Source organism: Prinia subflava, chromosome 14 (genome assembly GCF_021018805.1).
Source record: "Prinia subflava isolate CZ2003 ecotype Zambia chromosome 14, Cam_Psub_1.2, whole genome shotgun sequence".
In the NCBI taxonomy this organism is placed as follows: Eukaryota; Metazoa; Chordata; class Aves; order Passeriformes; family Cisticolidae; genus Prinia; species Prinia subflava.
Window position 1 is genome coordinate 10,970,071 of NC_086260.1, and position 23,383 is coordinate 10,993,453.

General features: G+C 42.2%; 1 protein-coding gene and 1 long non-coding RNA gene across 3 annotated transcripts in view; one reads left to right on the forward strand and one right to left on the reverse strand.

The window, feature by feature from the left end:
- CHCHD6 (coiled-coil-helix-coiled-coil-helix domain containing 6) overlaps positions 1-23,383 on the reverse strand; it is a 114,682-nt gene that overhangs the window by 31,282 nt on the left and 60,017 nt on the right. The window contains exon 7 of the mRNA XM_063412067.1: positions 6,433-6,568. Within this exon, the coding sequence (XP_063268137.1) occupies positions 6,433-6,568 (136 nt within the window). The remainder of the gene's footprint in view (positions 1-6,432; positions 6,569-23,383) is intronic.
- Positions 16-14,514, forward strand: LOC134558324 (uncharacterized). Of its 2 annotated transcripts, XR_010082332.1 has the most exons (5): positions 16-271; positions 1,110-1,200; positions 2,794-2,859; positions 13,130-13,192; positions 13,798-14,514. It is a non-coding gene; the product is annotated as an uncharacterized LOC134558324 (long non-coding RNA). The 2 variants fall into 2 exon arrangements; XR_010082331.1 differs by having other exon boundaries at positions 13,130-14,514.

The following is a 23,383-nucleotide window of genomic DNA, read 5'->3' on the forward strand; positions in this document are numbered from 1 at the left end:
TGAAATCGGAACCATCAAGCGAGACATTAGACTCAAAAGCAATTGTGCCTCATTGTAACTATGTCAACACCCCCAAACAAACAAAAAACAAAAAATAAATGTACAGGGACTTGGGTGTCGAACTCTCAGAAAATAGACTGTTTATGAGAAGAGAAATGCAGTCAGAAGTCCTCCTTCCAGATCAGGCAATGGATACAAGAACTTCAGAGGTAACCATGATGCAGAATATGGACTAAGTATCACTGAAAGAGGAGCCCTGAAGCACAGCCAAGTGAGTTTCAAACTTATTTCTGCTTATTTTCTTCACAAATTATAAACTTGAGGAGGCTTGGGCTTTACAGAGACTACAAAGAGCAGAGAGAGAGAAGAATTTGTTCATGTAGGTTAATAAGTGCTAACAACACACCAGGCTGTGGGGAAAATCAGAGTTTCAAGAAGTGCTGAGACACAGAGTAAATAAAGAACTTATGCCTCCAGTTTCATAAATACCAGGTACAGGCAGCAAACACTTCCATTTGAAGTAGGCCAGCATTTACTCTAGAACATGCCTCATATATTAAGATGGTAGTTTATGTCCTTTCAGGCAGCTCTATATTTTTAGTTTATCCACCAGTGAACTCCTGAGCATATGAAGTGTTATGTATAGACCCAAGACTCGTCAGAACCTACAACTGCTGCCTTGAAAATCAAAACAATAACTGTTTCCATCTTTCATAATTAGAAGAAAAATATGGATCCTCTTCACCTTTGCAAATATCAGGTCAGGGTATGCCTGGGTACAGTTAATCCACTGCTCCTCTGTGTTTACGATTAAACAAACAACAGCTGCCTGCAGCTTGCAGGTCTCCCCCAACTCCCTTGTGGGGGCCATTTATCAAGCCATAAACTCCTCTGATAGTGTTATCACCACAGCATTTGCACAAATAAAGGTTGAAAGAGAGAAAGATTTTTAAAAATAGAGAATTTCCTTTATAGAGTGTTGCCATGAGGTTTTTGTCCTGGTTTGCCGAGCGTTCATGTTGAAGGAGAGACGTGCAGTTTCTTGCGCTCGTTAATGTAAACACTGGCCATGCTTTGCTAACTGTCTTTCATTGTTTACATATTTCTAGGTGGGAGGAGAAAGGTGATTGACAGTTGGCTTGACCAGTGTGGACTGAGAGGTGAAATTCCATCCTCCAATCCACTGGCCTCATAGCAAAGGTATGAGTGGGTTTTTGTAAATAAAGTGGTCTTCCTGCCCTGCTCTGCCCGATGAACCCAGATCAGTGTCCTGAGTCTCACTCTGGTCAGGCCCCGCGGCGATAATAGAGAATGCAAGACAAACCCTTTACAGATATGTTTGCTTTGAGCCAGGATCTACTGACAGGTCGGCAGGACAGCTGTATGTATACCTGGCTGAGGATGGCTGGGTACAGCATTCTCCACACAGGAAACACAGATTTATCTGAAACTACAAACCTGAATTCTGGAAAGCTCAAACAACCCTAAAGCCTTTCAAGTTAGATATATTGTATTTCAAGTAGTACACCATGTGTTAGAACTCCTCAATGAGGCTTCAACAGCCAAGATCTGCCTCTCCAGAATCCCAGGGGGCAGGAGAAATCCTGGCATTTCTCAAGTACAGATATAGACCTTGCTATACCTGTTCCAAATGTTCTTTCTCCAGTCACACACACTGACTACTCCTCTCTATCCCAGTAAGTACACAACCAATCCATAAAGCACTCTGAAATCCACCAGAATGGAAACAACACTTTACCAAAAGCCTGATGATCCAGAATGATCGGATACCTGCAGTGCAGCCCACGGCATCCAGCTTTGTTTCTTTTAAGCAGAGAGAGATCCAAATCGCAGAAATGAAAGCCCCCAGCAGGCCACGCTTCAGCAGGATCAAAAGTGCTTGAGCAAAATTGCTCCAACAGGATGGGACACTGCAGAAACACCTGCAGCATCCTCTCAGCAACCTAAGTCCTTGCTCACAAATTAGAGACAAACTTCCAGCAGAGTTGTAATGCTTTGCTTTGTGTCCCAAAAGGGAACCGGGTTTTCACAGAGATCACTTGGAAATCTAAATGCAATAAATTGACCACATTCGTTTTTATTATAGTCAAGAGCTAAGCAGAATACAGATGGACTCAAGGTTATGTTAAAAGTCTCCCTTCACTGGAATTCAGTCAATCAGTATTTAGCAAGGGCTTGTTTGTACACAGCAAAGTGATTCACAGCAAATGTGTGTGAATTTTTCCTGCACTTTCATTACAAACCCTGAATGTTCATGTTCATAGACAGAGAAACTCACCAGTTTATTGCATTGTCATTTCCTTACATAACAAGCCCTAAAGCCTTGACAGAAGTAGGTTTACCTTTGTCTGTTATAAATAGGAGATTTGTGAGAAGTTGAACACAGAACAGGAAGAGTGCAGGATTATGAATGGCTCCTAGCTAATGTATACAGCTCCTACTGACAAGGGAACACACATGTCTGAGTACACTGCTCCTGACAACTTGGTTTGGCCAGGAGCTGGCGTGCAAAAATTCCACCTTGGTCCTTCTGTGAAAGACAGGCACCTAGAGACAGTAAGGAAACCCCTGAAAAGAAGGGATCCATGCTCTTCACTAATAGACATTTTTCTGCACACAGTTGGAAGAAGCAGGTTCTGTTTGAAATCTCAAATCACATTAATATATGGTCACTGGAGACCTCATTTTCCAAGTGGCAGCTGGTTGGGGATTCCCTCGTACAACCACCAATTATGTAACAAAGTATCCAACTAAAATTCGCCTTCATTTCAGATTTGCCTATTGGTGTGAACAGAACGCAAGGGCAGCAGAATCGGTCACACTCTGAAAAGCCTGCATGTGAGTGCATATTTGCATGGGGGAGGGAAGGAATTCACTAACAGGACTCAGACTTTTAAAACAAAATGATTTCTTTTCCCCTTCCATCTAGACCCAAACTGAGAAATGACCACTGCCCACTTTCTTTTTCCTTCCACACCCCCTTCTCACTGGGACAAGATAGAACTTTGGGGAAACAGCAGCAGCAATTTTCAATTCTCATTATCTAATGGCAGCAATAGTTCTTGGTGAAACTTGCGGTCAATAAACTACAGGCAATTTTGAAAGACACAATGGGAACTGCCCCTCCTACAGCTGTCCCATTATCCCTGCTTTTATTAGATTTAAAGCCAGTGATTTTTATGCTGTAGCTCAAGTTCTGCAGAGCCATGGAAACAGACCACCAGAAAAGATAAAACACTCGTAAATTAAACAGGAGCTATCAGAGTAACACCCCCTAAAGTCAGAGAACCTCCACATCAGCAAAGCATGGGATGCAGCAAGGAACCCAGTGCCTAAAGAGGCTGATGCTGCTGCACTGAATCAATGGTGACACAACCAAAACTCAAATCAGGATGGTGTAAATGGAAAAGCTCATGAGCAGGTTAGGCAAGGTAAGTTGAAAGCACACTGGCTACAAAGGTGTACAACCAGAGCAGGATCCTGCTCCCATAACCATGAGTATCCCAGAACAAGCACCAACTTTGTAGTCTATGTGCCTACCAAGAGGCAGAGGGAAATACTCATCATACTCAGGCTGGCAATTCAGCTGGCCTGTTTCAGATTCCTTTTTAGAATCAGATGCATCATACTCTACATATGCCTATTTCTCTCTCTTGACTACAAGAGAGGGCCCAATAGCCAGAAAATATATAAAACAGGTAACAATAGCCATATCTCTGTCATGCACCACAATAAAGTAACCTGTTCCAAGAAGAAGGGGTGTACAGTAAACCAGTAGAAAATAAATTTTAAAACTCATTGAATGATTATCTGATATATTTGTTCATGGGGCATAAATAACTGAGGGTGTATCTCAGCTCCCGGCTCAGAAATGTGCACAACAGGCAAAGGGAAATGGGTGTCCAAAGGAAAGGTCTCAAACACAGTAGGGCAGAAGAGGCAAAGAATTATTCTCATCCACTATAAGCTGTAATTTGCAGTGTAGAAATCTAGAGCTTGCTTTCTCTGAGTCTAATGTATACCATACCCTCGAGTCATTTTTACCAGCCATCAAAAGAAACTTGCAGAGAACCAGATGCCTCATTAAAAAATATTCAGCAAGCCTTACAAAATCTTCAGTAAAAAGCAGAAGAACAAATCACCACCATGCCAGTGAGCTGGTCACACATCCAGCTTTGATTACATTTCCTCCAGGCCTGGAAAACAAACTGTGTTTAAAAAAAAATGTAAAAAGTATCCCAGAAATTAAGAGATTCTGGCCTTTCTTTGCCACATTCCTCCAACCTGAATTTCCTGAAAGAGGAATGCGCGAGACAAAGCCATTTGGTATAAGATGCTAATTTAAACTTAAAGAAAAATAACAGCTTAAAAAGGGGAAGGGAGGAGGGAGTTTAAATCCTATATCATAAAACAATAGCTTGTGATTGCTGCATGTATCTCAGGAGTCAGAAGAGTCAGTAAGAGTAGTGAGGCAAATTGTCAGGGCTTGAGCTGTCCTGGGACAAAAGAAAACTACAGAAGACATAGTACCTTACAAAATTTGTATTTGAATTTGTACTTGCAGAACCCTCTGGTGCCTTTCTCTAGCTGCAAGGTGTTAGTTACCTAGTCCTTAGTCTCTCAAGCCCCGTCTTAAAACAGTAAGATCTTCCGCCACATTGTCATCATCCGTAACAAATTAATGTCCTATGCATTTCTCCTTCCAGGTAGTTTCTAATAATAGTGGGGAAAAAAATCCTGAATTTTATTGAAGACTCTGGGAACACACACAACCAGACAACCCCCAGTTTTTGGTTTATAAAGAAAACCTACCAAAACTTCCACCAAATCAAAAAAAGATCCAAGTTATTAGATCTTTCACTGCCCTCTGCTGTTACCAGTCATTTAGCTTCCAATTTACTCTTTAATAATGTTGGGCTGGGGCTGGCAGCATCCCAGCCCCTTTCTCAGGCGGGTTGGAGACGCAGCTTGCAAATATGCTGAAGTTTAATGCAATCTGTCTACTTTGGTAATCATATTCCACTCGCACTGCATGCAATAAAGATGTATTGGTAAATGCATTTGCTAAAGATATACTCTACTGAAAAGGCTACAAGCCGCCTGATTTAGAGAAGGCAAGGAGGATAACAAAGGCTGGCAATAGATGCACCAATGCTCTGCACACAGCAACCAGGGGCACGGATTGTGCAGCAGCAGCACAGGCACCACTTTTCTTTAGAGCTGAGGAAGAAAAAGAAACCACATGTTTTGGGAGCTGGGGACTTTAGAGATATCAGAGAAAAGCCCTTTCCCTGGCAGCTTTAACCTTGCTCATTTGCAGACATACAAAGACCTTCTTTGTAAACAGGAAGGAAAAAAATTCCACTAGGACTAGCAACAACATTTGGTCTAATATATCCTGACAATTTTCCCATCTCCTTCTGTCGGGCTTCTTCCGAGAGCTGGCTGGCAGCTTGTTTCATGTTATACTTAGATCAGGCATACAGCTTCCCCTCACAATGCTAATGCAGAGCAAGACTGCTTCTGTGAAATATCCACCTCTCCCCCACCCTTTGCTTTAGTAATCCCAAGAGAGAAGTCTCAATTTTCTATTACCATTCTTTCCCTACATCCACTTTACTATACTCTCAGCACCTTCTGGAGAATTTTCTACTGTCAAAAAAACCCCAAAAAACAAAACAGGAAAGTCTGCCCTTGAGGGACACCTGACCCACTGAATTCTCACATGGCCCAGGACCATACCCTAGTTGTAATGTCCAAATACTTCATTTTCTTTTCCCCTTCACTTGTTTCAATAGCCAGAAATTCTTCCAAGGTACTGAGCAGCCACTGTCCTAAGGCATCAACAGAACCTACTGGGACTCTGCATCTCAGAAGGAAGAGTCATAAGGCTTCCTGGCCTCCCACACAAGATAAAGAGTTTTTAGGAGTGTGGAATTTTCTTAACAGACAGTAGTTTTGCCCAGTACAGAACCTTTCCCCATCCAGCCATGAAAAGAAGCAAGACCTTGAACTGCAAAGTCCCACAATAGGAGATGTTTAGAGCCTGTTGAAAACATTGCAGACATCGCCAGAATGGATTTACTTACTGTTTGAAGTATACAGCATCCAAGAAGGTAAGACTAGGGAAAATCATGGATTGAATTCGAAACCTGGGAGTATTGGTTTTACTGTTTTGGTGGCAGCTCAGTACAACAGGACCCACTGACAGGAATGAAATTGGGATGTATCACAGTGTGACTGGGAAATACGGAATGAATGTGAGAAAATGGATCCCAAGGAAGATATGTCTCCTGTGAAGATTGCATTTTAACTAACAGATACCACAGCTCTCAAAAACACTTCTTAGAAGAAAGCATCATGCAAAACAAGACAGCAAAGCCAGCCAGTACAACACAGAAGCTTTGTTACCTTCTGAGCTGCACTAACACAGCGCTGATACTCCTTCGCCAGCTCCGAGCAATTGAGCACTTGACGTTTGTTTTCACGGTAGCACTTCAGAATTTCAGACTGCAGGTTTACACAGATAGGATCAGCATTCCTCCTCCTGTAGGGAAAACAAGCACAGAATGATGTGTGAAGGGGAGTTTTCAACCACTTACTACCACTTTGTCAGCAACACACACACTAATTTTATGCTGGAGTCATGTAGTCCTAATAGAGAAACTGGTGGGAGCAGCAACCACCGAAGTGGGTCAAATGACCAACAGTGTCTTTCAGTTGAAAAATCCAAGGTACTTCACAGAAAGAAGGAACACGATCTTTTTTAGGTGGTAGAAGGCTGTTTCACCCTTATATAAAACATCATCTCTCCTCTGCAGTCAGAAGGAAAAAAAATCCCCAGGTCCAAGAGTTTCAATGATTTTCTCAACTCACACTGGAAATCTTTGGCAGAACTCAAGAATCCTGGCTGGGCCTGCACTAGATCTGTAACAGTCTGACAAGGAACTGAACAGACTTGTTGAATAAGCCACCTCCATCTATTGAATTCTCATCTATTTAAACACTACAAGAAATCCAGCATGGTTGGAAGCACTGCAATTCTCCTAGTGACTAGAAAAAAAACCCAGAATAATAGCAAGACCAGATATCTGTTTCTTTCTATTTCTGCAGAAATTAGTACTCATACTCTGTAAATGGCATTGACAGCTACCCAAAAACAATTAAGGATGATGTTCTTTTACTCTAATGTGCATGTGTACATATGGCACATCATCAGCAACAGTACCAATAAAGGGGAAGGTCGTTGTAAAACAATCTCAGCAACAATGGCACAAACACAGTAATGACAGTGACATCAGCTGCACAGACAGGCAGACACAAATTGCAGGCATTCGCAGCACCATGGCCCTGGTATGTTTTACCAGAGAATAAGAGAACATATGCTTAGGTGTAGCAGTTGTCAGATGTCATCTCCTAAACCATAAGTCCATTTAATTCCTTGCATTTCGTGCCCCAGTATGCTTAGAGATCTGTGCCCAAATATCAAACACACCTCTTCCTTCCAAAGCACTTGATGCTACAGGAGATGTTAATGCCATGCCATGATGTATTCATTTCCACAGTAACAACAGGCACTCATTCAGCAAAAGGGCTTCATAGCAAGGCAGAGAGAGGGAAAATATGACCTGTCCCTGGGCACGTCACAGTCTCTCAGGAACAGATTTCTAAGAAACAGGAAATCTTAAACTAAGATCTTCTAAGCTTTTGGAAAGCTCAGATATGTGTTACCAAATCATGCACATCTGCGTAAGGTGCTCAGGAAAGAAGTGGAAGGAACGAAAGAAGAACAATTTTGTCTTTTCCATATCAGCAACCTGTGTGCACTCTCACAATAATTTGGTTGAGATATACTCTAACTGATACTTCCTCAGTCCTCAGTCTTACTGCCAACATACATAGACAGAGGAGGAATTTATCAGTATGACAGCCACACTCTGCAACACTGAGATTTGTATCAGAAACCAACAAAGATACTATACAGACTTCTTTTTCTACCTCTTCACTAATCTTACAGCTTGTAGAAGAAACTTACTCCGTGCACAGTCCCTAAGGGCTAGTGTTCATTTCTAATTTCTATGTTATACAGCAAATCACTTTTAAAGCCTAGAAAATCCATATTCTAAAAAAAAAATCTTCAAATTTTGGGATAGAAAAGAACCCAGAGAGAGCTTCAGAAACTCATAATGTTGGCATTTTGCTTCGTCACTAACTTTAATATCACTCTAATCAAATCAGTGAGACTGTGGAAATGATACCAAACAATACCAGGTCAGGAAATACCACCAAATCCTTCAATTCATTGAAAAAGTTAAGACTTTCAAAATTAGTTTTTTTAAACTTAGTGATGTTAAACTGAAGGGCATTTTGTAATTTTCATACAGAAATCTGGAAGAGCTAAAAGGTACAGCATACCACGAACCAGTTTGTATTCATCTGAACTGAACAACACGGTACAAACATTGTTGTAATTTAGATTTAGGGGGGGTCCCCGGGGAGGGTTTCCCAGGAGCCCCCCGGGCTCTAGGTTCGTTGGTATTTGCATGCAGGCAGGCAAGGAGACTCCAGACGGCTGGTGAGGTGCTGATGAGATGAGGATTTATTTGGAGTTCGACTCCAGGAAGGCAACATGGTTACTGAAGGAGAAGGAGAAGGGGAGAGGAGCGGAGCCTCCGGAGGCTTCCAGGGCAAAGAGAGAGAAGGCAACATGGTTACTGAAGGAGAAGGAGAAGGGGAGAGGAGCGGAGCCTCCGGAGGCTTCCAGGGCAAAGAGAGAGAGCGAGCCTGCTTTTCCCTGCACTCTTAACAGGGAGTTTCGAAATGTGCGCGGATAGATTCTTCGGCCAATGGGGTTACAGACACACGATACTGCAGGGAGATTACAGACTTAGGATAAACTATACACTTTCCAGGGGTGAGCCAGAGCATACCATTTCAATAAAATGCAATTCCACAAAACATCTCAGAAATATTTAGAGGTTGCCATTGTCAGCAGGGACAGCTACAGGAATTGTTTTTGCTTTAGATCACTGTCCTTCCTACGGTATCAATCTTCACTGCCTAGAATAAATATGAAGTTAGGACCCACCTGTGGGCTCAGACAGTGCTGCAAAGTCTGTTGCCATCTTCCTTAACAGACCCCTTGGTGCTCAGCCCACACGACTATTTAAAAGCCACACAGTGGTAAGCAAGAAGCCACAAAAAAGAGAATTGTTGCCTAAAGCCAACCAGAGGCAGGGGATCAATCAGCACAGACCAGTATGCATTGCCCAGTAAGTATTTAAACCATCATTCCTACACACCACTTCCCACAACATTGGGAGGATTTACTTGGTACCGTGTACCCAAAATTATAACAAGATTATTTTCCTTTATTTCTACAAAATAAAACCTCAAGCTGTGGTTATGCATCAATTGCACCAGCTTCTCAAAACAGATTTAGAGATGCTAATCAACAAATAGCAAAGTTGGTTTAGGTAATTATCAATACAACTTACTGCAGAATCTGGGAGTACACAAGTTATCCACATCCAGCAGATTAGTTCTGGTACCCATCTGGACTGGAAAGAGGTACCTGAAGTGCTCTGGTGAGCAGTTGCCTGAGATGCTTTCCTCCTTGTGCAGCAATCACAATGCCTGCCCAGTCTGAATCAATGCCATTCTCCTGCTCACATTCAGTCTCAGCTTCAGGTTGCAACATTTCCACACAGGGGGAACTATACACACACAACAGCTGCACCTTACAGGTATCTGCCTTTCCTTGTACATATCTGAGACAAAAAGGAATTAAATCAGCAGTGTCTGACTACAAACACATCTGTAGAACGCAATGACATTGTGAGTTGAGTTCCAAAGGAGGTGGACTTTCATCAACTATCTCCCTTACCCTCAGCCTAGCTCAAGGCTGTTGGCACTAACTTGTCTTTAGAAAAATTCATCTTCTGAACACCTGACCACACTGCTCCTGATGTGCCATTGAGGGTTTGACCCTCAACTTTCTCCTAAAGTGGGTCAAAGTTTTAAGCATATGTCATTACCAAATGAAGTAGACAGTTGGCCTTTATCTAAAATAAAATATATTGCAACCACTACAACTATTATCAAAACAGTTGTAAGAGGCTCATTTACAGCAGCTAGGAAAAAGGCAGGAGAGAAAGGCTGGGCTGGGAGGTGATAGCACGGTATCTGCAGATGGAAGCATTGAAGACAAGCTCTGACAATACCTTGGGAATAAATACCTGCAGAACATACAGAATATGAAAGATTAAATCAATAATTCTCATCTGTTTAAAGAAAGAGGAAAGGAGAAAGGATGACAGGTTGGAAAAAGGAAAAGATGGATTTACAAATAAAATTCATTAGCAGTGCCTCCTGTGACTATCACAGAGAGGAAATAAACCTTTGCCTTGGCACTGTGCAATGGGCAGGAAGGCTACATACACACGAAATCCATGATTCCAGAAGCTCCTCTCCACCTCTCATGGAGAGCTTTAAATCAGTTCTCTGTCTGGAAAAGACAGGAAGGTTTTCTTAAAATGAAACAAAGTGCATCCTTCTCTCTACTATCCCTTAAGTTAAGACAGAATAAGCATGATCTTGCTGCATTTTGACATCAAGAGTTACCAAATCCTTTCTATCACTGCATATTCCCTTTACTTTATTTAATAAATGAAATCTCATCAACTTATCCTTCTTCTATTATCACTGCTGACATCAATCTGATAATATTGGCTTGGCGTGGAATCGTGCTATTATATGTCCTCTTGATATTTAATTTAAGAGAAATGTCTGCAGTGGGGTGAATATGTGAAGCAAGCTTTTTATTACTGGCAGCAGTAAGGACGCTGGGAGTGAATTAGACATTCATCTTAGTCAGGGCAAATCTAGTGGCTCCGAAGAGGTTTTCTTCTTAACCCTCTCCTAACTGTTCAATAGCAGCAGGTAATAGCTGCTTCAGCCAATGACTGCATGCATTTGTCTTGGCAAGTTCATTCCTACGTGGATATAAACCCCATGAAGAAGTACAAAGTGTCTGGGAGCTTAAAGCAAGGTTCTTCAAGAATTTTTATCATAAGCACTGCACTAGTATGAGAAGTGCCAGTCTAAATATCCATCAATTGATCAAGAAGCAACAGTTTCCAAACACAAACACCGAAACCCACTGTAGAAAGCAATTAAGGCCATATCAGGATACAGATCTAGAGACAGAAGGCTTCACACACATCACTAACGCTACTACTTAGGTGCTGCTGACAGGTTCCCTTTTTGAAAGAATTATAGACTCAATATTGGAAAGCAAGGGAAAGCTGGAAGAGGTCTATGTATTTGCCGGTCCTCCCACTCAGCTGAAGATCAGACTGCCCAAGCAGATATACAACTTAAGTGCTTTAGGAATTGGCAGGTCTTTAGCCTAGTGCAATACCAGTAACTCCATAGTGAGTAACACACCATCACTTGGCTTTACTGGGAAGAACAGCAATTCCAGATGGAGTTAAGACCAAGACCTTCTTTTTAAATTTTACTCTGGGAAACCATTCAAGCTGAACAAAAAAACTCAAGACAGAGTCTGATGGTTTCTAAACTCAGACACTTTGATACCTCTGCTCAGAAACTGATAAACAGAAACACGCAGGGTTGCTCATACAAGCCAACTTAAAAGTAGCTGGCTCCAGCACACAGCTGCAAGCAGCAACCTAAATAGGCCAGCAACCTGGAACTTCTTGTGGCCTACAAAATCCAGTGACTGAATTAGCTGCTTTCTGCTGCATTATTTGACGAAGACCAGTGTCTGAACCAACTTCAGCAAACCACATTAGTCCCCACTGTCACAGACAGCCCTGGACACCAGCAACGAGATGCATGGGCAGTGCTGCCAGTAAATCCCAGGGCACACAGCAGCAGCTTCTGCATGTTGGGAAGGAATCAGAGACGCCATATAGCTGCTTAGTATGTTTATGTATCCAGGGTCAATTACACACATTTCAGACTAAGCTCAGTGACATAAAGGTCACATAAATGTGGTGTGCTGCCAGGCCACACTGTACATATAAAAACCCAATAGGTGGTTAACTGACCTGTACAACTGCATCCTCCCTTGTTGAGGGAGTTGGCTCTGATGGCTTCTCTAACATGTCAGGAAAATGACTCCAGACAGGTGCAATACACAGCACACAGAAAGGCTTTATTCTCTCTCATTATTGCATCCTTGACATTTACAGCAGAAAATTAAACACAATTGAAGCATTTCATTCACATATAACAAACTCATCAGCACAGAACAAACAGCCAGGCAAGCTAACTTTCAGCATAGCCTGCAGGATGCTACACTATCACAAAACAAACACTATACCCTCACTTCAAGCTATGGGATTCCCTGATCCTGCACATCAGCTTCATAACATGGTTTTAATGGAAGAGGTAAGAGCTGTGTTGCAGCTGCATGGCAAGGGAAATAAGAGATGGAAGAAACTTTATAGATTATCCAAATGTCTACTAAAAATCAGTAATGTTTCACCTACATAACCTAGCACAATGTAAACAAACATGTCTCATGAGTCTCATGAGGCTAAACAAATGTGATCAGGAAGGAAGTATTTCTAATCAGCCTCAAGTATTCAAAACACTGCTCATCAGGCTTTGCCACTGATCCAGGAGGAATAGAGAGCTTGCAGAAGTAACATACTGTTTAGAGCAAGAGGGGACAGATTAAAAGAAAAGGTGAAACCTCATGACAATTTTCAGAAGAACAGGAGTGCTACCTCCAAATTTCAGCTGAAGCCGCTATATTCCTGTCTAAATCCTTCTCACATGCCTTGTCACACTGATAACAGCACACTCCTGCACACCTGCAGTATTTCCCCTCTCTCTTTCTTGACATCTGCATTTCAATAACAGGTCATCCAACTCTATTTTTCCATACATTGTTCATGGAATGCCAAATGAATGAATATTTTAAAGTACTGTGAGTTTCTAGGTGACTCTGCAATCCTATAAAATCTGTCACTCAAGTACTTCCCAATCTCAATTCCTGTTTTGACAGCTTGTTTGAAACTGCCATCCAGTTCCCCACTCTGAGTTCATGCACTCACTGCACCCTTGTTCTTTCCAGGACAGATACTTCCTTTCCTTCCAATCACAGATATGCAGAAGCTGTTCTGAAATCTTCTTCCGTGTAAGTAATTAGATTCTATCACTGAGAACAAAAGTTACCACAAAAGTCCAACTCTGAAGCATCAGCCACTTACTGTGTCACTATACTGCATTCAGCAGAAACAGCCTACCAAACCACATTTCATTCACAAAAAAAACCCAAAACCAAACCAAACCAAACCAAACCAAAACCAAAAAACAAAAAAACCACCACCCCCCCCAAAAAAACCCCCACTGTCTGGGTTTGAGGGGGAAGTGAACTTTTCAGGGAGTTGTGAGCAAACCAATCAGTGGTCAGGTTTTATGCTGGCACGTAGAGTAGCCATTGAGAGGTTAGACAAGCCTCCGAGGACACAAGGGGTTAAAAGCGGAGACTGCCAGAGGGTCTGCCTCTTTTGGGTTCCGGTTTCAGCAGGGAAATATCTCCTCTCCCCTGCCCAGCTTTATGCTGAGTGGGGGAGGGGAGCCACATGGCCGGGCTGAGGGGAACCACGCGGCCAAACTGAAGTAAGCTGGGGCCCCGGGGCGGGGAAGAGAATGGACAGAACTGGAGCTGAGCTGCCCCATCCAGGATGGAGGGGTGGAAAACTGTGGAGGTACCTTCAGTGTCTTCCCCCCCCACCCCAGCCAACCCCCAGGGAGAAGACGTCCAGCTGCCAGTGGGAGCTGCCCAAGCAGGGAGTGCCTGAGCCTGCAGCTCCCTGCTGGGAGCCAAGAACTGTTAACCCTTTCTGAGGCAGAAAGAAACTTTTCCCAGACATTAACTCTCATAGCTAGTGGCTTCAGAAGAGAGAGACAGCTTGAGACTGAGATGATAAAAGAAAGATAAAAAGAATCCCAGATGGGCAGGTATGAAGAAGAGTAGCTTTTTAAGCTAGACTTTTCTTGCATAATGTTAGCCATAGACTGAACTTGAGACTCTTTTGAACATAAACTGCATTTTGGGGTGGATGTAGCCGGCTCGACTTGCTGCAGTGGAGCGAACAGAGAAGAGAGGAAGAGAGTGTGGTGGTGCCCTCTGCCCTCAGAGAAGAAACCCTTGGCCCCAGGGGAAAAATGGGGAGAGCCCAGCATGCAAGCATCCTTAAAAAGAGCCCTATATGCAGCTTTAGCCCATGGACAGTGGTGAGAGCAATGGACATGGAAAAGAGAGTGTCACCACGGCAGCCAGGTGGTGCCACGGGTGACACAGAAACACATAAAAGGTGGACCCGTGTTTTCTGAAGAGCAGTCTGTGGTGTGAGAAAGACTCCTCTCTCCCTTGCTGAATTGAAGATTAGTTTTTTGAGTGGTGATTGTTTGATTTAAAACCCAAGGTTTTGGTCCATGGAGGGTAATGTGTAAGGGGTGAAAATTGGGGGGGGGGGGGAGGAGAAGAAATGCTCTGGGAAGTTTTCATTTCTGTTTTTCTTTTGTGTGTGTGTTTAAGGTGTTGGTTTTTTTCTTTCCTATTTCTGTTCTTATGTAATGTAATAAAGATTTTGTCTTCTGTTTTCAAGTCTTGAGCCTGCTCTGCTCTGTTCCTGATCACATCCCACAGTAGTTGCTAAGAAAAACATAGACTCATGGGTGCATTAACATCTGGCCAGTGAAAACCCATGACACCCACAAAAAAAAAAAAACACACCAAAAAAACCCAACTAAAACACAGATTGATGTCGAAAGTGACTAAAATCTAGCAGTTTTCTGTAAAAACCTCTAATTTTGGAAATCAACAACAACTTCTTCATTTCAGTCATGAAATTGATACAAAGAGATTGTGTGACCCATGCAATGCTGGTTCCAGCTCTCCATCTGACTTAACTCCAGTGTATCACAAACTCCCCTGGTCCTCCTACATGGTTTATCCTCACACACAAGTGGTCATTTCCCATTTAATCAATTGGTCATCCAGAAAGACTTTGACTATTACTTCATTGTGTTTCGCCAATTTTCAACCAAATTTAACTGGCTCCCTTAGACCCCATGAGCTGCAGGCACTGGGGTTCTGGTGGTGGGCTGTGGGTCTCTGGGGGAGCAGAAGGGTAGCAATAAGCAAAAATCTGTACTAAACCATATAAAATAAAATTATCCATATCCTACTGAACTTGCAAATGCAATAACTAATCACCTCTATTAGCATTCTCCACGGCAGAAGGCAAGTGGTTTAGAATAATGAGAGATTTTTCCCCACAAGTGGAAAATTCCAATGTACATTTGGATGTAAATTTTTTACTGATTATGAAGGTAGAATACTGAGCTATGAGAAACTGCCAGTTTGGAAGATGAAAGGGAAACTACTGCCTCTTCCTTCACTTACCAAGAGATACAGAAGTTAACAAAACTGGATCTCCTGCCCACAAAGCCATGCACCATTTTTTCCCAAAGATGCAAAGCTACTAGAAGTTGACTAGCAAAGATGAAGAGCCTAAAGTTAGTAGCAAAACAGTCCTTGGAAGCCAAGCAGGAATGAGTCAGAATCTTGTTGCTGGAAGTTCTCTGAATCAGAAGGGAAGCTGGCTCAGCTCCCACAAGGCAGAAAAGCAATATAGCAAGCAATAACTGAATCTGAAAACAACACACAGCACAACAGGTGACCTGAATAGGGATTTTCTTTCTTCAGATAAAAAGCATCATCTAGAAACTGGTTAAGATCTCAGGTCAGAAAGGGAAGGCATGCAGTCTGTAGAAGATACGCAGCACAAGCCCTAAGAATATATGGGCTGTGACAGTGCTATAATGTCTGGGAATTAGTTGGGAAACTGTTGGTCTATTAAATACCTTCCCAGAAAGTTTTCTAAAGAAAGTAACTGAAGATGTAATATGCTGATTTCATATAACCACAAGACATGAGGGATAGTAGGTTCAGTAAATTTCTCCTATGTGAAATGATCTTATAATAATGCCACACTGCAAATGAAATGTTCTTTTTTTAAAAGAAAAATCTGACTACCCATTTGAACAACAGTTACTTTTCTAAAATGCCACTGAGCACTGCACTAGGTTCCTACAGTTTACTTCATGCTACACAAAGGGATGGACAAAAATGAGTCCATTGGTATACTCTGCACTGACAGAGTGGCATATCACGCTAAAGATGCCAAAACAAATTTAGAGAGGAGATTGAAGCTGCCAGTGTTAATGTTTAGGTGGGATCTGAAGCTAAACATTCACCTTATTAAAAAATCCCCTTGCTTCTACCCACATTTTCTAATCTTCAAAACCACAGTGCCCCCTTTTATCAAGCTGAGCAATTCTGAACACTGACTCAGCAAAGTTCTCCATTAAGCAGCTACTCATCCCTCAGAGAACATCAACAATGGTACTTTCAAAGCATGCACACACAAAAAGTCTTGAAAGTCCATTTTTGGGGGGAGGTTGAGGGGGGGGGTTGTTTGTTTTTGTTTTTAAGTAAATATTGTAAGCTCAAGAAGTACTCAGAAAACAGAAAAAAACTTAATAGAAAATTATTTACATAACATGGTTCTAAGTCTAAGGAGAACAGCACATGAAGTGTCTCAGGTGAAGTGAGCCTGTGACTCCTGACACTGCTGCTCCAATGTGCTGCTGGTGGCCCTTGCAGTCAGCACAACACTGACTAGGTCTCTCCAAGGAAGCAATATTCATCCCTGAACAAGTGCTCCTGCCTTCCAAATGCCAGGTTTTTCGGTAAAATTAGTCTGAATTGTAGTTGATATGGTACGTATATGTCCCAGACATACAAGAAAGAAACGCTGTCAGGACTAACAAGAAAAATACAAGTATATAAAGAACCAAACTCTCACAATAGGCTGAGTATCCCATAGCCTAGAAACCCATTTTATCAGAGTAAACTTCACAAATTATCAAAATCACACAAGTAAATAAATAACAAATTAAAATTATTGAAGCATGATTTGATGGCAGAGATGGTTTTTCTCTTCTATAAGGGAGAAAAGAATTTAAATCTCTCATCAGCTCAGCATTAAACACCACCAACTTCCCCTATAAAGATGAATCACCATGATGCAAGGTGTCCACAGCAGTCCTGCCACAGTCCTTATTTCCTCAGAAGACAAAAATAGAAGCTCTGACCTACATAACAAACTCTTTCCTCAAATTTCCCCTGCTGGTACTTGCCTTTGGTGTCTTCTACTATACCTGCAAGACTTCAGGAGGAGACTGACTCAACAGTAAGAACACAGTGTGTATAATCCAGAATCAGAAATACAATTACTGCTCAAAATAGCAACATTGCCCTTGAAATCAGTTGCAACTGAACTAATGACCAGATTGTTAGAGTGTTACCTCAACTTTGCCTCAGGCTGCTAATTAGCAAACAAGTCATTAATTCACTGGTAACAAGTGGTTTCTCAGGCATTATTGCTTCCGACATCTTTAATTCACCACTTTTTCTGGAAAGCTTACCCAGACAAATTTAACCTCAGTCCTTTACAGATCAGCCCCACGCTATTACCACCAGCACACTACACTACGCACACACGGAAGACAGAGGCAGGAAAACACAGTAGGAATAGGCTAAGCTGGGTCATTAATTAATATTCATGACACCATTCTCAACTCAAACCAAGGGGAGGGGAAGGCCAAAGGCACAAAAAGTTCTGGATTTTGGTATGGATCTGCCATTATTTGTATATACACAATAAGATACTATGAAACCTGGAGAAACCTTGCTTTCACCATGGTACACGTTGGAACACGAAATTCCCAATGTGAGGACAGAGATCTGCTTTTATTTTCAGTGTATTCTCCACAAAAAAGAGCTGTGAACTGAAATATTTCATGTTCTCTGATGCACAAAGTATGACTGAGGGTTGTTTTAACAGCTGCATAAATATCTATGCTTTTGAAAACAATCTGGATTTGGCCTGCCAACAAACCCTGATCTAAGGGCTTTATAAAGGGATTACTACAGAAAACAAGTGCCTTCCATGTAAAAATCAATAGCAACAGAAACATCCCTAACAGACTTCATGGAGTTTTTGGCACCTCTGCCTTTGCTATTTGAGACCTTGCTATTCAGATCTTATTTTATAAATGCCCAAGTTCTACCAATGTAGTGGTAAAGAAAAGCTCCTGCAACTTTGAAGAGACACCAGTTTTTCAGTGCTAACAGAACTGCAATTTCAGTTCATTGGACTCATCTCTCATCAGGCATGAGAGTGTCATGGTTGAGGGGGAGGTGAATTTTCCAGAAAGTTGTGGGCAAACTAATCAGCGGTCAGGTTTTACGCTGGCACCTGGAGTAGCCACTGGGAGGTTTGGACATGCCTCTGAGAACACAAGGGGTTAAAAGCAAGGACTCCCAGAGGGTCTTCCTCTTTTGGGTTCTGGTTTCAGCAGAGAAACATCTCCTCCTCCTCCCCTGCCCAGCTTACAAGGCTGAGTGGGGGAGGGGAACCATGCTGCCAGGCTGAGGTAAACTGGAGCCCCAGTGGGGGAAGAGAGTGAACAGGACTGGAGCTGAGCTGGCCCCATCCAGGATGGAGGGGTGGAAAACTGTGGAGGTGCCTTCCGTCCCACCCCCCACCCCCCCGCCCCAGGAGAAGGTGCCCAGCTGCGTGTGGGAGTGCCTGAGCCTGTGGCCTTGCCAGAGCCAGAAGCTTTTAACTCTTTCTGAGACAGAAGAAAACTTTTCCCAGACACTGATCCCCGTGGCTGGTGGTTTCAGAAGAGAGAGAGAGACAGCCTGAGACTGAGATGATAAAGGAAGATGAAAAGAACCCTGGATGGGCAGGGATGAAGAGGAGTGGATTTTAGGCTGGACTTTTCTTGCATAATGTTAGCCATAGACTGAACTTGAGACTCTTTTGAACATAAACTGCATTTTGGGTGGATGCAGCTGGCTCGCGTTGCTACAGTGACTGGCACTTTAAGAGTGGAACGAACAGAGAAAAGAGGAAGAGAGTGTAGTGGCGCCCTCTGCCCTCAGGGAAGATCTGTTCTTGGAAACCCTCGGCCCCAGGGGAAAGATGGGGAGAGCCCAGCATGCAAGCATCCTTAAAAGAGCCCTATATGCAGCTTTAGCCCATGGACAGTGGTGAGAGCACTGGACATGGAAAAGAGAGTGTCACCACGGCAGACTTCTCCAGGTGGTGCCATGGGTGATATGGAAACACAAAGGGTGGACCTGTGTTTTCTGAGGAGCAGTCTGTGGTGCGAGAAAGACTCCTCTCTCCCTTGCTGAATTGAAGATTAGTTTTTTGAGTGGTGATTGTTTGATTTAAAACCCAAGGTTTTGGTCTATGGAGGGTAACGTGTAAGGGGTGGAAATTGGGGGAGGAGAAGAAATGTTCTGGGAGGTTTTCATTTCTGGGTTTTTTTTGTGTGTGTTTAGAGGTTTTTTTTCTTTTCTATTTCTGTTATTATGTAATGTAATAAAGTTTCGTTTTCTGTTTTCAAGTTTTGGGCCTGCTCTGCTCTGTTCTTGATCACATCCCACAGTAATTGTTAGGAAAAAACATATATTCATGGGTGCATTAACATCTGGCCAGTGCCAACCCATGACAGAGAGAAAGCACAATACTGTGAACATTAGAATGAATGTTACTCATTTTACCAACAGCAAAACAAAAATCTTATTTAGAAGCAGCATCTTAGTAATCCCCAAGAACTGAACTTCAGAAAGAAGATTCAACAGCTTGGATAAAGTACACAATCTAATAAATTTTCAAGATTTAAAATTTGGTTCAAAAAAAGAATAATCTGGCCCAATTGGAAAATTTATGCAAATCCACTATACATATTCAGCTTCTATTTCCACATGCCATATTCCTAAAGCAGTAGGAGAATATATGTTGCTAGGAAGAAGTTTTTTTACAGAAAGGGTGATAAAGTACTGGAATGGTCTACCTGTGGAGGTGGTGGAGTCACCATCCCCGGATATGTTTAAAGAAAGACTGGATGCAGCACTCAGTGCCATGGTTTAGCTGAGGTGTTAGGGCATGGGTTGGACTCGATGACCTTGAAGGTCTCTTCCAACCTTGTGATTCTATGAAATCAATGCACTGGTACAAATAGTAGGTCTTCCAGAATTCATAAGGAAAATGTTAACATTCTAAGGTAATGAGTGAAAAACTTTGTGAAGCAGAACTGAAAATTATCAGAAACTTTCTTTCAGTAAAATGCACATCATGTAAAATGATACAATGTGAAAATTCACCCATATACTTTTACCCTCTTCTGAAATAACTTTGAGGAAACTCATGCATTATAATCTCTCAGAGAGTATTTTAATTTCCTACTAAGAGGAACTTTATAAAAGTGAGAAACAGAAAAGCTTTGACTAATAACCCACCTCTTTATTTAAAGATTATGAAACAGACTCAGTGCAGACAGAAGAAGGAACAACTAGCACAAACCAAGCACCAAGAGAAGAATAGGACTGGGATGAAGTCAAATAATTTTGGTGAAGGTATCATCATTGCAGGGCAGAAAAGCACTGGGCTGAGGTAAAAACAACTCCCCCAAAAAAGCAACACCAACCAAACCAGCATTTTGAGGATAAATCTAGAGTGCTGCACTAAGCCATAACCTCTTTACTGATGATTTCTTCCTTCCCCTTAACAGATTCAGGGACCGTAATAACATTTAATCCTCAGAAGCTAATCTAAATGTAACACTCAAAAGAAGACAAAGACAACACAACAGAAAGAAAATTTGGCCACTGCCTTTTGTGAGTGCTGCTTTATCCCTGGAGCGAGTGCATTAATACAGCTTGGAATGAAATGCCATTTTATTCTCTGTAGCAGGGAGGGGATTAGCAAATTGTCTTCTCTAAACCCAGTCTGAGTCATGGCCCTATGAACACTGAGAAAAGGATGTGGAATGAAGGGAAGGGTGGGGAGCACTGGCTTTTTATTTACATGCTGCTTCCCTTTGTGGGTGGTTACTGATGTGCGCAGTTTGCTAAACAGGGAAAGAAGGTGAGGGGAAGTTCTAGGTCCCCTGACTTTAATTCCATTGGTTAACAAAAGAGAAAAATAATAATGCACCAATTATAACAACATAGTTGAGACAATATGTCCGTGGCAACTGTCCAATTCACCACAGCATGCAAGCAACAAGAGCAAGTTGCTTAAGGTGCTGAAAGCTGTGCTCAGTGGTATCTTGTTGCTAGGATATTTTTTCTGGGAGGAAATAAAACAGGCTGGACAGAGCCTGAACAAAGGAGAAGGAGGAACTCTGATAGGGGTATGTGGAGATGAGAGCAGGCTGGCTTCAGGTGAAGAGGTGAGGAACAAAGTCCATTGTACAATTCAGGCCATGCAGGCATCAAGCCCTGAAGTGGAAACCAAGAGCTAATGACTGTGTCAGTGATTTAATATGAAGCTCAGCACTTAGTACTTCACTTCTGTTTTTATACAAAGGGAGATAGGAAGATTTACTTGCCTACCTCGCAGGCATGCTGTGAAGGGTCACTGGTGGAAAGGTGCACAATATTCCTAAATCCTGCAATGCTTGACAATCACTAAGGAGGGCAAACAGTCTGTGGAACACTTGACCACTTGTGCAGAGCTGTAAGTGTTGATAAAAGAATTGCAAAAGTCATTAAACACCAAGAAAACACTGAGGTTTTGTTTCAGATATTTCTTCTCTTTGCTTCGACACGGATTCTGAAAAACGGGATACTCACTGTGGAAAGCGCCCCAGCCCTATTTACCTTTTCCTCCATCAGCTCTGCTGATACACTGTGGCAGAGGAGAATAAATACTTGGTCTCACAAGGAACAAGTGCAAGGGGCAGGTCTTCACAGTGTAACACAAATAACAGAAGCTCAGGAAGAGACACTATGATGAAGGATATGGACTCTCTGCAGGTGGAGAAAGTGCCACTCCCAGTTTCCTTTCCTTAAGGAGATATCATAGTCCAGCACCAGAAACAGGCAGACCTATACTTCATTCATACTTTGGCTAGTATTCCATTTCACATAATTTTGCAGGATTGTCAGTTTATTTCTGCGAACCAAAGAACTAGATCTGCATAAATCAGTCTAACCTATCTTAGCACCTACTGTGCTTGTATGTCTAATATGAAAGTGCAAAACAGGACTTTCCACTGAAGTCACAGGAATTTGTGGGTTATTACCATAAACAGGGTGTAGAAAGACTTGAATGAAGGATGCCTAACAAGAGAACCTCACAACACAGAGACTTCAAGTCCTAGCAATTGAGCATGGATGCCAGTGTAGGAAGGAACCTTCCCCTGACCCTGTCCCAGCCGTATCACAACCCAGGTGTAAGGCACAAGAACATTTTAGGAGTGTTTGTACAGTATGTTGTACACAAAGCAGCAATCTGAAAAGGGTCATTGCATGCTGATAGAAGTGACAAACTGTAGACTGATGGTGGGGAAAGCAATGATTCTTCCTGCATGTACAATTATCAAAAGGGCATTATCAGTCCCAGATCACAAACTCCAGTGCTAAGTTCAATGCAATCCTGGCTACTGCTGGCAATTTCTACTGTAAATAACTAGAATGCATGATATTCAACTTCACCCTCAGTTTAACTCATGCCACTCATCTTGTCCCTTTTCAAGACACACCCAGCCACGTTATTTTTTCACACAAAATTCACATGAGGGCAGGTGTCTCTTTGTTGCAAAGAAGACACCCCAAGGAATCTGTCCCTTTATAATGGCTCAAGTTCATATTGCCATCAAATAGAAGAGCACTGTACAATAAGGCCAGAAGCCAGGGACTGTTAGATGATAAAGGCTCAAAAAGAAGCAGAAGAAACCCTTCAGAGACCACAAGCGCATTCTCTGAATCATGAAAGAAGGAATTCATTACGATTTGTGTTGGTCTCTGCCACTAACCTTTGCAAGAAATGGCTGCATTCCTGAGTTTCCTACATTACCAGTCTTCATTTCCACAAGAAACAGAACAGACCAAAGGAAACAGAAACATCAGGAACCAACCTTCAGACTACCTATAAAAAATAAGGTAGTTACAGTCTGTAATAGTAAGTGAAGAACATAATCCCAGGTCCCAGACACTTCCTTTACCAAGTCACAAGGATAAATCACCACTACGCAAGTTCATGACAATTGATCACACATTTGCAGAAGCAAATCCAAGAAAAGACTCAATTGATTAAAGACTATAAGAACATTATGTCCCATGATTTTTTTAAATTTTATTTAAAAAAAGAATTTCGAATTCTGCTATGGAAAACAGGATGGAAATGCAAGCAATGTGTTAGCTGCCTTGTTCTGGCTTCTTTAGCAACTT